The 12740-nt window shown below is 38.6% G+C and overlaps 1 protein-coding gene across 10 annotated transcripts in view; it reads left to right on the plus strand.

The window, feature by feature from the left end:
• Window positions 1–12740, plus strand: part of MAP2K4 (mitogen-activated protein kinase kinase 4) — a 66370-nt gene that overhangs the window by 18949 nt on the left and 34681 nt on the right. For 8 of the 10 annotated variants that reach the window (XM_061616441.1, XM_061616444.1, XM_061616442.1 and 5 more), the window contains one exon: window positions 5287–5382. The exons of the other annotated variants lie outside the window; for them this stretch is intronic. In XM_061616441.1, coding sequence (XP_061472425.1) covers window positions 5287–5382 — 96 coding nt within the window. The remainder of the gene's footprint in view (window positions 1–5286; window positions 5383–12740) is intronic. 10 annotated transcript variants of the gene reach the window in all.

Consider the following 12740-nt stretch of genomic DNA (forward strand, 5'->3'; position numbering starts at 1 on the left):
TTTCAACTTTTCCTCTTCGGTGGATTTCCCCTTCATAAAAGCCTTATTCTTCATAGGTTAACCCTCACCCACTTCATGTGGCTTTCTTTCCTTGATGGATTTACATCCAGTGACTTTCTAAATTGGAATTTCTCTAGATGATAGCTGCTCTTGTCTTGACAGTTCCTCTTGCATTGAATTATAAAATCCTTAATTTCAGGCTCATCAAACTGGTGGTGGTATTGCTTTGTGTTTAAGACTATTTTGAAAAAGTAAGTTGAGCAAGGGGGAGACAAAATATTTTTCTGCAGTAATTAATTTTCCAAGAATATTGTGAATTTGGGGTTGTTCTAGGCCATATACTGTCTAGTACAGTAGGGCCCTGCTTTACAGCGCTTCGCTAATACAGCGGTCTCAATTAGATGCAATTAGACTAAAGTTCCACTCATACGGTGCTTGTTCTGCTTTTATGGTGGTTTTCGGGCATCGTGCGACATTCTATTCAGTGGGTTCCACTTTACAGCGGTTTTCGCTTTTCGGCAGGGGTCCGGAACGTAACCCACCATATGAGTGGGGCCCTACTGTATATAGATAAATGTATCCTGCAATTGCCATTGAATATGCTGTGCCAAGAATCTTTTGAGAATAAAGTTGTTATGCAGTATGTAAGAGGAATCCTGTTTGTATCATAGAAGTTTTATTGGTAAATTCTTGTTTTATCAATTCTGTCCTCCCTTAGGCTGCAATCCTATACCCACATACCTGGGAATAAGCCCCACTGAGCCCAGTGGGACTTCCTTCTGAGCAGACATGTCTAGGATTGCAATGCAAGTCTTCACTGGTTAAAGAAGTTTGTGATATTATCATGTGCCTCAGATTTATTAGGCTATTTTAGGAGCTGGTATATTAACAAATAAGAGTCTCAAACTCTTTTGAAAAACATTTGTTAGTTTTCTTCTTTCATGACCCCTGTTCTTGGGTCGGATATTTAAATTACCTTATTACCTGGTATGGAAGTTCATATGTCCTGAGGCAATTTGTTGGTTTTAGATTAAATCCTATTTTCCAGTCCTTGTAGATCATTTTTTAATAGATGGTTGTTCTTCTTGATTCTAAATGCAAGTGCAGCCTAAACATAACAATGTTGATTAGATTTTTGGGATATAGTTTGTCATTCCATTCATCTAGATAGGTAAATCTCCTTCGAAGGTTTGGAATTTCTGTCTTAGATGCTCAGTTTTGGAAACTTTATCAGATTGTTTTTCTAAACTGTTGAAAACTTTGGATAATTTGCTGGATCTTTGTGTCCTTGAAGGTAATGACAGTCGTTAATTGTTGGTTCCCCACAACGATTAATTGTTTATTAGGTGTATTTTGTTCGGTTGACAGGCTGACTGGTCAGGCTGCACTGATGGATTTTTCAGGTAGGAAATTGTAGCTTTTATTACATGCAGGATGAGGAAAGGAATGTATTTTCTTCAGAGCTCTTCATTCCAAGAGCCACACTATCCTGAATTTGGCTGTCCCCGAAAAGCAGCTGTGGAGGAGATTACCAGAACACATGATTTAGGTGAAAAGTGGTTTCAGAAGAGGGTAAATTTATCTTAGAATATATCAATGTGTGAGTTCTGGCATCTATGTTTATAAGGAAGAATTGATTTTGGCATAATTGTATGTTGCTTTCTGTGGAATTTGTGGTTTATTAGTGTATTCAAGATGACAGTGTTTGTACTGCAGCTATATGTAAATTAGGCACAATGTTTTATCTAAAACTTTGGTGCCAGTGTGCCCATCACCAGGACAGACTTTATTCCCTCACTCTGTCCACTTGTATTTTCTCCCATCACCTTGGCTGGTTAGTAGAAGAGTTCATTATTTGTGTAGTTATTTTATGAGCTATCTTTGTAGTTAAAATGCTGTAATATATGCGTAATATGTGTTCATTATTGGTATTAGAATTCAAACCATCATTGGTATTAGAATTCAAACAGCATGTTTACCGGTTACTCTGATTTTACATTTTTATAGTGTGACTTTGCTCTCTTGTCAAAGCTTGAGTTAGCTCTCTTGAATTAGCCATTAGCCCACATGCCATGTGTATATAATTCTTTCTGTTGTGCAGTATAGACTGACAGAGATTCCCGTTTTTTGTGTTCTGTAAACAGTGTAATACTTAATTTGTATCATTAGTTTCACTATGGAGTCTTAACACAGCAACAGGTTCCACAGTGGCAAGTTTCATATAAATCCTATGTTAAAAGCAATCCTATTGTTACTACTTGTGGTTTCACTCTCTCTCTCTCTCTCTCTCTCTCTCTCTCTCTCTCTCTCTCTCTCTCAATATCTCTTTCTCTTTTGTACCTCTGGATTGGCCTCAGTTCTTCAGATCAGGTGGCTTATGGTCAGACTATTTTATGATTGCTTGTAAACTATTCTGAAAGTTTGTAGAGGTGGTAGACGTACAATTTTCCATGCCTATGAATGTTGTCTAATTGTAGTCAAATATACAGTTAGATTCTGAATGTGCAATAACATCTGTAGACCCTAGGGGCTGCTCTGGCACAATGGTGATGTGAGTTTATGATATAAAACCCAACCGTTGTAGCCCTGGTTTGTGTATTTATATCTTTTATGTAGCCCTATCAATTAGTATTGGAGATTGCTATGGTCGATCATGTTGAGTCTAGAAAGAGTTTCTCTTTCTTAGTGCTTTGCCAGATTGCAAAGGATCAGACATAAGGGCCTTGGCCCTAGCACAAGGGCACACATGGGAGCTGTAACACCAGCACAGCAGCAGGCATGCTTGTTCCCTGTTACAGTGCAACTGTATTGCACAATGGTTTCAGAGAGTGAGGAAATCATGTACATGGCTGTGTCCTATTTACTGAGGTTTAGCTGCTGCAACTAAAGCGGATTTCATTAGATCTCAGGATTGGCTGCATTTCTTTGGAACAAGCAACACTTAAAAAAAAGGTAGATACTTTCAACCTGACCATGTGTTTAGTGAGCTCATCTCTACCTTCTTGTATATATCATTTGATCAGAAAGAATTCTGTTTTAATTCTTGAGCACCAACAGTTCATAGTACCTGTTAAAGTCTTACACATTTCCCCTTTCTTGCTATATACTATAGAACCTGCAACATTGAGGGAAGCGAGAGGACATGGCCAGAAAGGTTGAAATTTGGGTTTGCAAGTGATTGTAATCAACAGCTTTAGTTCTTACAAAAGTCATTCGCTTCTCTTTAGATACAGAATTGTTGAGACCATCCAAGTTGCATTGATAAGTCACATGTAGAAGGATGTAATCACTGCAACTGGAGTTTGGCTTCCTAAGATATGTGCTATTTTGGCCTGGTGAGCCAAACTAAGATTGAAACATTCAGAGGAGTAGGCTTAAAAACGTGATGGAAATGAACCCAGTTCTTGATAATGAAGAGTGTAGGATGGAAAAATTCTGAAAAAGATTGGCACTGCCTTAAATCTTCCTTTTTTTTGTATGAAATCAAAGCAAAGGTGATTCGGATATCTTTAAATCATGGCCAGTGGAATATGGCATTAGTATTGAAGTATCTATTGATTCTGTGCGTCTAGAATAGATGAGGAACTACTAGACTGTCAATTTCTTCCTAAGCTTGTGATTATTTTATTCTTCAAAATCTCCATGCAGTACCACTTGTGGGTTCTGTGCTTATGTAGAACGGCCTCAGAATGTTCTAGAACTTTAGCCAGAGAATTGGCCTTCATTCCACTTTCCCTTGAAAGGAGGCTTGAAACTGCATGTGCAGTAAAGGTTGGGGCAAGCACCTTCCTGCTCAGTTTTTTTCTTGACTGAGGATCAGAATTTGGAAAAGTGAAGTAAAATCCATTCTACTTTGTTGAGGAAATATGCTTGTTACCAGACTTATATCTACAGAGAGAACTAACTGCAGAACATTTTTTTTACAAGAATGATAGAATTACTATATTTGGGTAAAGGGTGTATCCATGTCATCCATTACTGTTTGTTATATTTCACAGTAGAGGAAAAGGAGAATAGCAAGAATGATTGCAATATATTATGCTTGGTGAAGTCATCTCTACTGTCTTATATAAGATTACTTATTTCAATATTTAGAAGGATGCCTTCAAGTACATGTTGTTTTAGGAACTGTGCTACAACCCCAGCAGTTGCCTAGGGCATTATGTGTCCATGTATCTTACTGGGTTTATCCTTGAACAAGATGCCTTCTTCAGGCCTGGGTTTTCTATTTCTTTTTTTAAAGTTTTTCAGGAACCCATTCCCCCACATTCCTGTTGGAAAACTCAACATGACTGACAGATCAGAAGAATCTTCTTTTTGTGAGCCTCTGATTGGATTTTCTTTTGGGGAAAAACTCTTAAGAAGCAGATCAGAGAAGCGGCATAGTAGATACTTTACTCTCTCCTTAGTTAGCAGAGGACTCGAGATCTTGATACATCCCTTTTCCTGACATTCTTGTCTTGCCATTTGGTTTATTTGTATGTAAACATATTTAATCTTTTTTTCCTGTTTGTCCTGCCCCTGCAAAGGGGTAGTTTGTTGTCAGAAATAGCATAGGAGATTTCTTACCTGGAAATATTTGTGAGAGATTCGGATCCAGAAGTTCTTACTGGTTCCTCATCTAATCACAGAGTGGACAGTGAAAGTTAACCCCTAGCTCTTCCAGTTGCTTAGGGAAGAATTCAGTTCACTCCAGTTTAAATAAATAGGGTAATAGCTACCATTCCTGATTGGTGGATCCAAGACACAAGCACTAGTTTTCAGGTAAGAAATTTTCCTTTATCAAAACAATATGGTGAAGCAATATAGTGGTAAACAACATAGCAAATAGTGACACTGATCTTCTTGTTACAAATCAGCTACTCTTAGCTAGAAATTTTATTGCAGATAATTCATAGGATAAGTGAAAGTATTGTATCTGAAATTAAAGCTTACATGCTTCTCCTAAATGGACTTGCTCGAAAGTAAGTCCCATTAATTTCAGTGAGATTTACTTTCAAGGAAGTTTGCTTCTGATTGTAGCCTTCCACTGCTTTCATGCAATGCACTGTTTTAGTACAAGGGATTTTAAGAAGGCTTTTAAATTAACTGCCACAGTCTTCTTTCCCGCCCCCCAAACAAGGACTAGCCCTTAAGACTAGCCCTTAACAAGGTCTATCATATCATTTTGTATATACTCTAAAAGGCAGTCTGCCTTCTCAATTACTATGTGTGTATGTGTTACTGTGTTATGTGATAACAGCACTATGTTTTCCTGTCATTTTTACAACTCTTTCCTGGCTGAAGTGATACACAAGCAACAATGGGTAGTAATCACATTGCCCCGTTCACTTTCCAAAGGAGAGAAGCGGAGATGATCGTGAAACTTTCCAGCAGGCTACAGTAAGCGTAACTGTCTGTTAGCCCATTGTCAAATATTTTCATTATAGCAAAAGGAAAAGAAGAAAGGCATCAACACAGTTATAGTACCATATAATGAGTGAATTAATATATTTTAAAACTAATCATTAAATACGTTCAGTATATATTTCATTATTTTTGTATAAAACATATTGGTGCATTCATACTTGCAGTTCCCAATGTTCTGTCCCTCTTGACTGTCATTGGCTCTAGAAAGACAGTGTATTTTTGAAAGTAATATTGATATTCTCAAGATGACTCAGTGTTAGTCTCTAAAAATTTCCCTTTTTTAAAATAAATATTTGAGCTCAAGAATGGTTGTCCTTGGTCAATGAAGTTAATGCAGGTGTAGAGACATTGTTGCAGATTGCAGGCCAGCTTTTCCTTCTGCTAAAATCATGTTCACCTTTAGAAACCCTTTCCACTTTTTAGGGTTAAGCTGTAACAACGTGTGTGACATGATATGCTGCTTAAAAGATAGGTCTTGCCATCAAAAGTGGAATGTGTATGTGTGGACATAGGAGCAGGAAAGAATGCTGGATTTAAAATCCCCAAAGTTCTTCAAGGGTGTTCCATCCAACCAGATGTGGTACTTGACTAATAAGTTTCTCAATCCCTGGGCTGTGCCTCGTTAATATTAATAAGAATAGACTGAGCTGGGCCTGCACTGTCTTTGATACATGTATCTCTTACTCAGTAAATGCTGAATCACTAGAAATTACTGCTCTACATCAACAAATTCAATATTGTTGAAGCAAACAGAGCCCCCCATGACTCACGCCCTGCCCAGTCATCGCCATAACTGAATGTTTTAAATTTATTTTTATTTGAACATATTTATGTAAGCAATATAGATGCTAATGGATGGGTGAAAGCCAGCCAAAAATCAGTACCCCGAGAATGTCTAGAAATGGCTTCCAAATTTAGCCTAGTTTCTCTGAATCATCTCTCCTGTGGTATGCAGCTTGTTCTTTAGTGGATAAATCTAAAATCTCTTCCAATTTTGTTCTCTGTTGTTGGTGAAAATCATGACTTGTCTTTGCTAGTGGCTTTCTAGCAACCAAGAGCACAACATTTGGAAATGGCCAAATTATTGGGCAGTAACCCAAAATGAGATGATTAAATGTTAACAAGAACTTCAAAAATAAGAATAAATTAATTCTATAAATACTATCCCCCTAAAAAGCTTTCAGTTTTAGAGCAGCTCTTGTAAACCAACACTTCCAATATATATTTCATTATTTTTATATAAAATGTATTGCTGCGTTCATACTTGCAGTTCCCAATGTTCTGTCCCTGTTGACTGTCATTGGTTCTAGGAAGACAGTGTATTTTTGAAAGAATAGTGTTGATATTCTCAAAATGACTCTGCGTTAGCTTCTAAAAATTTGGTTCAAAGTATTAGTCATGAAGTATCTTCCATTCTGTAGCTGTCAGACTTCCAGCACCTGTTGTTCTGTAAAACAGGCTAAATAGATAAATAAATTTTAGTGAACCAATGAATGTGGAATGTAAGTTTCTGCTGAATGAGGCTGAGCCATAATTGAGGCACTGAAGAGTTGCCTTCCATTGCAGGTGTGCAATATTTTGTTCATATTCCACTAACTCTCAAGTAATTCATATTGGCTTTGAGACCTGATAAAACATAGGGTTAACATTACAGCTGGCCTTGGGAGATATGGTAACATTTTGAGAAGATCTTTTCAGGGATCTGGCATCCGGATCACATTTCTGAGTCATGCAATGCAATATACAGTGCCTTGCAAAAGTAATCAGACCCCTGACCAATGCTCTCATATTACTGAATTACAAATGGTACATTGTAATTTCGTTCTGTATGACATTTTATTTTGAAACACTGAAACTCAAAATCAATTACTGTAAGGTGAAATTGGTTTTATGTTGGGAAATGTTTGTAATAAACATAAAAAACTGAAACATGTTGCTTGCATAAGTATTCAACCCACACACATTAATATTTGGTAGATTCACCTTTTGCTGCAAAACCAGCTTTAAGTCTTTTGGGGTAGGTATGTACCAGCTTTGCACACAGTGTTGGAGGGATTTTGGCCCATTCTTCTTGGCAGATTCACTCCAGGTCGTTCAGGTTGGTTGGACATCGCTAGTGGACCCCAAGTATCAAAGAGCACCACAGATTCTCAATGGGATTGAGATCAGGGCTTTGACTGGGCCACTGCAGGACATTCACCTTTTTGTTCTTTAGCCATTCCATTGTTGCTTTGGCCTTGTGCTTGGGATCATTGTCCTCCTGAAAAGTGAATTTCCTCCCAAGCTTCAGTTTTTTAGTGGACTGAAGCAGGTTCTCTTGCAGTAGTTCCCTGTATTTCACTCCACCCATTCTTCCTTTAATTTTAACAAGATGTCCAGTCCCTGCTAATAAGAAGCATCCCCACAGCATGATGCTGTCACCACCATACTTCACTGTAGGGATGGGCAGCATTAGGTTTGTGCCACACATAGCACTTTGAGTTTTGGCCAAGAAGCTCTATCTTGGTCTCATCTGACCACAAAACCTTGTTCCACATCACAGTTGGAGCACTCTCATGCTTTCTGGCAAACTCCAGACATGATTTCAGATGGAAGTTTTTGAGTAAAGGCTTGTTTTTTGCCATCCTCCCATACAGGCCAGTGTTGTGCAGAGCTCTTTAGATAGTTGACTGGTGCACCATTGCTCCACTCCCAACCATTGAACTCTGTAGCTCCTTCAGAGTGATTATTGGCCTCTCTGTGACTTCTCTCACAAAAGTCTCCTCCTTGTTCGAGCCCTGAGTTTTGAGGGATGGCCTTTTCTTGGCAGTGCCTGGGTGGTGTGATGCAGCTTCCATTTCCTGATTATTGATCCAACGGTGCTCACTGGGATATCCAAACACTTGGATATTATTCTGTAACCTTTTCCTAATCTATGCATTTGTATTACATTATCTCTCACTTTTGTAGAATGCTCTTTGGTGTTCATTTTCCTTCAGATCCATAGCCTGACCAGTGATTCTTCAACAGCGGGGGGTTTATCCTGACAATGTGACAACAACTTTAATGGTTCACAGGCGGAGGCCAATGGTAAGGTAATTGTGTCCTTGATAAGGCAATTTCTTTCATCTGTGTAAACTGGGAGCTTCCACAGCACAGGGGTTGATACTTAAGCAAGCAACAGGTTTCAGTTTTTTATGTTTCTTATAAACATTTCCCAGCATAAAACCAATGCTACCTTACAATAATTGATTTTGAGTTTCAAAATAAAACATCATACAGAACGAAATAACAATGTACCATTTGTAATTCAGTAATATGAGAACATTGGTCAGGGGTCTGATTACTTTTGCAAGGCACTGTATATCTGGGTAATTGATATAGTATGCATCTAAAGCTGCTCACCCAAAGAATGGAATAATTGTGTTTAGTTCTATGTTTACCCACCCAGGAGAAAAGAGTCTTCTCTAATGTCCCCTGCCCCATTGCACTAACAAGAAAGCAGTTAAAGTTATAATTTGGAAAATTAAATCCATCCTCATCTAAAGGAAGTTGTATTTTTATATCCTATTCTAGATATGACTTAAAACCCCATAAAAAGTTCTAATAAGAGAATCTATTTTCTTTAAATATTTTTATAGAATGGGAGCTTGTAACTGTCTTAGTTTACTAGGGTGTACAGACTTCAGGCTTCTGGGTTTTGTTTTGTTATTTTTCCTAGAACTTCAGGTTCCGTGAACCGGAGCCAGATGCAAAAGACATACACTTAGAGTTAAACAATGTTAAGCCTAGGAATTATTTTTAAATACTGGAACTGAAAAGAATACATAGTTCTCCATACAAAAATCCACTTCTGATTATTCCTCCCGCTTCTCAGCTTTCTTTGTTTCAGTAGGGGCTATCTGACTGTTAAACAATTGAGACTCAAGCCTTGCCAGTCTACTTCAAATCACTCAGATCTGTAAGTAGATCCCAATCTACTTACTCTGCTACCCACCCCTCTGATTATAAATAAGCCTGAGGTTAACATTCATTTTAAATTTATTAATCTTGCCACACAAACTCTTTAAACAAAGATTATTGGGCCCCTCTTCATGCCCCAATCAGTCATTTTGTTATGGTACCCAAAATGCCTGAGACACATCAACCTCCTTCATGCTCCAATTGCATGAAGGGAGCTTCACTCCACTAGCCCTATACCCAGCATCAGTACACCATTGGCCCTGACCCCTGGACATCCATTCATAGGCTTCCTCTTTGCAGACATCTGTTGCAAAGCATGGACCTCCAGGGAGTGGGGTCAGTGGCGTGTCCAATGCCTACGCCAGTGGAAGGGGGCTATGTTTTAATTCATTTGTTAATGATTTGCCTTGAAAATTGGCAGTGTTGTGTAAGGTGCATTCATGTTTCTTTGTCATGGTGATGATGAGAGATAGGCAGTTTTGTCCCCCAGCTTTTCTACTTCAGTTTGAGGCATCTACAGCAATATGACTGTCATTTACGAACACATCTGCCATACCTCTTGGGCCAGTAATCTGAGCAAACATTTACATCACACATAGTAAGAATGCAAAGCAGGCCTAGAAGTCATCAAGCAGGATTCAAAAGTACTTGATAGTTGTCGTCTTGCCAGGGCAACAGTCTAATTTGTTGCTTCTTTGGAAACAAATATTGTCTCTGATTGTTTCACTCCCGTGAAATTATTTCTATGTCCTTTCAGCTGTTGGTAGTTCATACATTTTCTGTGGTGCTATAAAATGTGACAAATGTTTTAGTAATGTAAGTGCTTACATGTATTTCAGTAATGGTGTGCCCCCTTAGCATGAAGGCCTTTGCAATGTTCTTTTGTCATTGATTTGACTAATTGTTCCATTGTCTGTTGCAAAGTGTACTGCGATAACCACAGCATGTATACAGCTTTTCTATAAACCTGGAAAGAATTCAGACTTTTGTCCTCCACATCCAGTTCTCTTACCACACCCTTAATAACAAGGTAGTGCTACATTATCTTCCTGTACTATAATATCACATTGTAGTCTTGCAGTGTTCAAAAACTCACTGCATTAGGTGGCTGCATTATATTGGTGGTGCTCTAACGTTTTACTGCTATGCAGGGATCATGGTTTCCTACATATTTTATTCACTAGGATCAGTTCTACATAATGCCCTTGCTGGTAACAGTAAAAGAGAAGCATAAAGTATTAACATATTATATTTCTTATGAAGGAATATATAGCTACTGTTGTTGGCATAATAGCCATTTCTCCCAATCTCATACCATTAGTCTGTGTGGAATAATGGTGATCAGAATTAGGATTCTACCTGCAATGTGTGGTTTGCAAAACTGATCACCTGCACATGCATTTGTGCAGAAGCCTTCTGTCTGTACTTGCCCTGTCAATATTTTACCTTGAGTCACAAACAGCTTGTGAAAGCTTTTAACATCTTTAGAGCTAGAATGCTAAAGTTTGGGGTTTTAGCTGGAGCTGTAGACCTGTTCCAAATGTTCTCTTTGAGTTCTGTTTCAGTGGCTGTTTGGCATCTTGTAAGTCTTTTAGGCTTTCCTATATTAGAGCATGGTTCTGGTTCTACAAGTCACCAAGGTGTGTCCTAGTAAATTGGCCAGATCTGATGGTTTGCTTTAACAAGTGGTGACATTTTTTTAAATTAATTTCAAAAACACATCTCCAGAGAGTCAATTTTTTAAAAAACCATACATAAAATAGACAAAATGCCTACAGAAAAGAAAGGTCTTCTACTAGCCAGCAGTTGTACTAACCAACTAATCTTGTCTGAATTCAGTCTGAATTTGTTTGCCTCCATCCAGTGCATTACGAACTGTTATTGATTCAGCACTTCAACATCCTCTTTGGATTGAGATGGAAAGGAGAGACAGATGTGTTCTTTGCCTGAGCACATGAGCAGCAAATTGAGTAGGGAGTCTTGGGCACACATGCAAGCCTTGCTCCCAACTTCATAGTGGATGCTCCCCTTGTTCAGTTCCTGACCTTACCCTTGCGCAGGGAAGGTCTGCATAGGGATTCTACTCATGTGAATGTGAGTAGTACTCTCTGCATGATCTATCGTGTGAGGCGTGTACAAGTGAATGTGAGTAGAATCCCTAAGCAGGCCTTCACTGCACAAGACAGGAAAGGTCAGAGACTGAATGGAGAAAGAATGCATGCAGTGACATTGGGGGTGGAGCTTGCATGCATGCTCTTGCCCCTACACAGTTTGGCACTCGTATATTCATGGCTGAACACAGCTAGAGTTGGGTGTCATCAGCATCCTGATGACATCACAGTCCAAATCCCTGGATAATCTCTCCCAGTGGTTTCTTGTAGATGCCAGTGAGCATGAGGGACAAGATAGAACCTTTCCCCGTTGTTGAGTTTCATCTTCTTTTGTGTTTTTATCCCTGCTCTGGGTTATTAGCTGCATTTTATTTGTATTGTGATTTTAATGCTGATAGATATTTTTTAAATGTTGTTGTGCACCACCCTGAGACTTGATGTGCAAGGTGGTACAGAAATGTTTTAATATATAATAAATAAATGTAAGGGTTAGTTGACTCAAGGAATTCTGCATTGCTGCAGCTAGCCTAGCAAAAGGACAGTGCACATTGAAAATAGGATATGCTCTGGTGCTACTTAAATGTAGCAGCCCTAAACAGGGATTTGTGTTGATATGCAGTGACACCTTGACAAATCTTGGCTGTGGATACAACTCTTGATTTATTTTTATATACTTTGGTTTATAAATATGTTTTGAATGCCATTTGCATCCTCCTCCTCCATCTCTTCCAAATCAAAATCATAAGCTTTTGGTCGCTAAATTAATTGCTTAGAGTTCAAATTTTAATACTGTATTTGGTCTTATGAAAAGGAAAATGGAAGTAGTTCTGCATACACAGCTAAATGAGGCACATCTGTCAGAGCCAAATGACCATTTCTCCTAGGTATCTGAAGAGATGATTATCGGTCTTTGACTTTAAGATAAAAATATTGGAATTCCACTGGAACTTGTTGGATCTTGTTTAATTCGTTACTTCTCTGTATTAAGCTAGCCAGGGTGGGGGATGGGGTCCTAGCTGAATAGCTCCAGGTTTGTGACTGTTTTGCCACATCAATTCCAGGGATATTGGGTGGGGACAAGCCATTTGAATTCTCTGACATATCACAGATGTGCAAGTCCTGGAAATCTTGTCTTCGCTAGCTGGTGGTAAGCTGTGCTCTTGTTACATGCCTGTGATATATTGAGATATTTAAATGGCTGGCCACCCTGCCCGCCCTCCACAAAAAATTTAGTCATACTATGATGACATTACCATCTGTGTCGCCACTTAAGTTATT

Source organism: Rhineura floridana, chromosome 3 (genome assembly GCF_030035675.1).
Source record: "Rhineura floridana isolate rRhiFlo1 chromosome 3, rRhiFlo1.hap2, whole genome shotgun sequence".
NCBI lineage: Eukaryota > Metazoa > Chordata > Lepidosauria > Squamata > Rhineuridae > Rhineura > Rhineura floridana.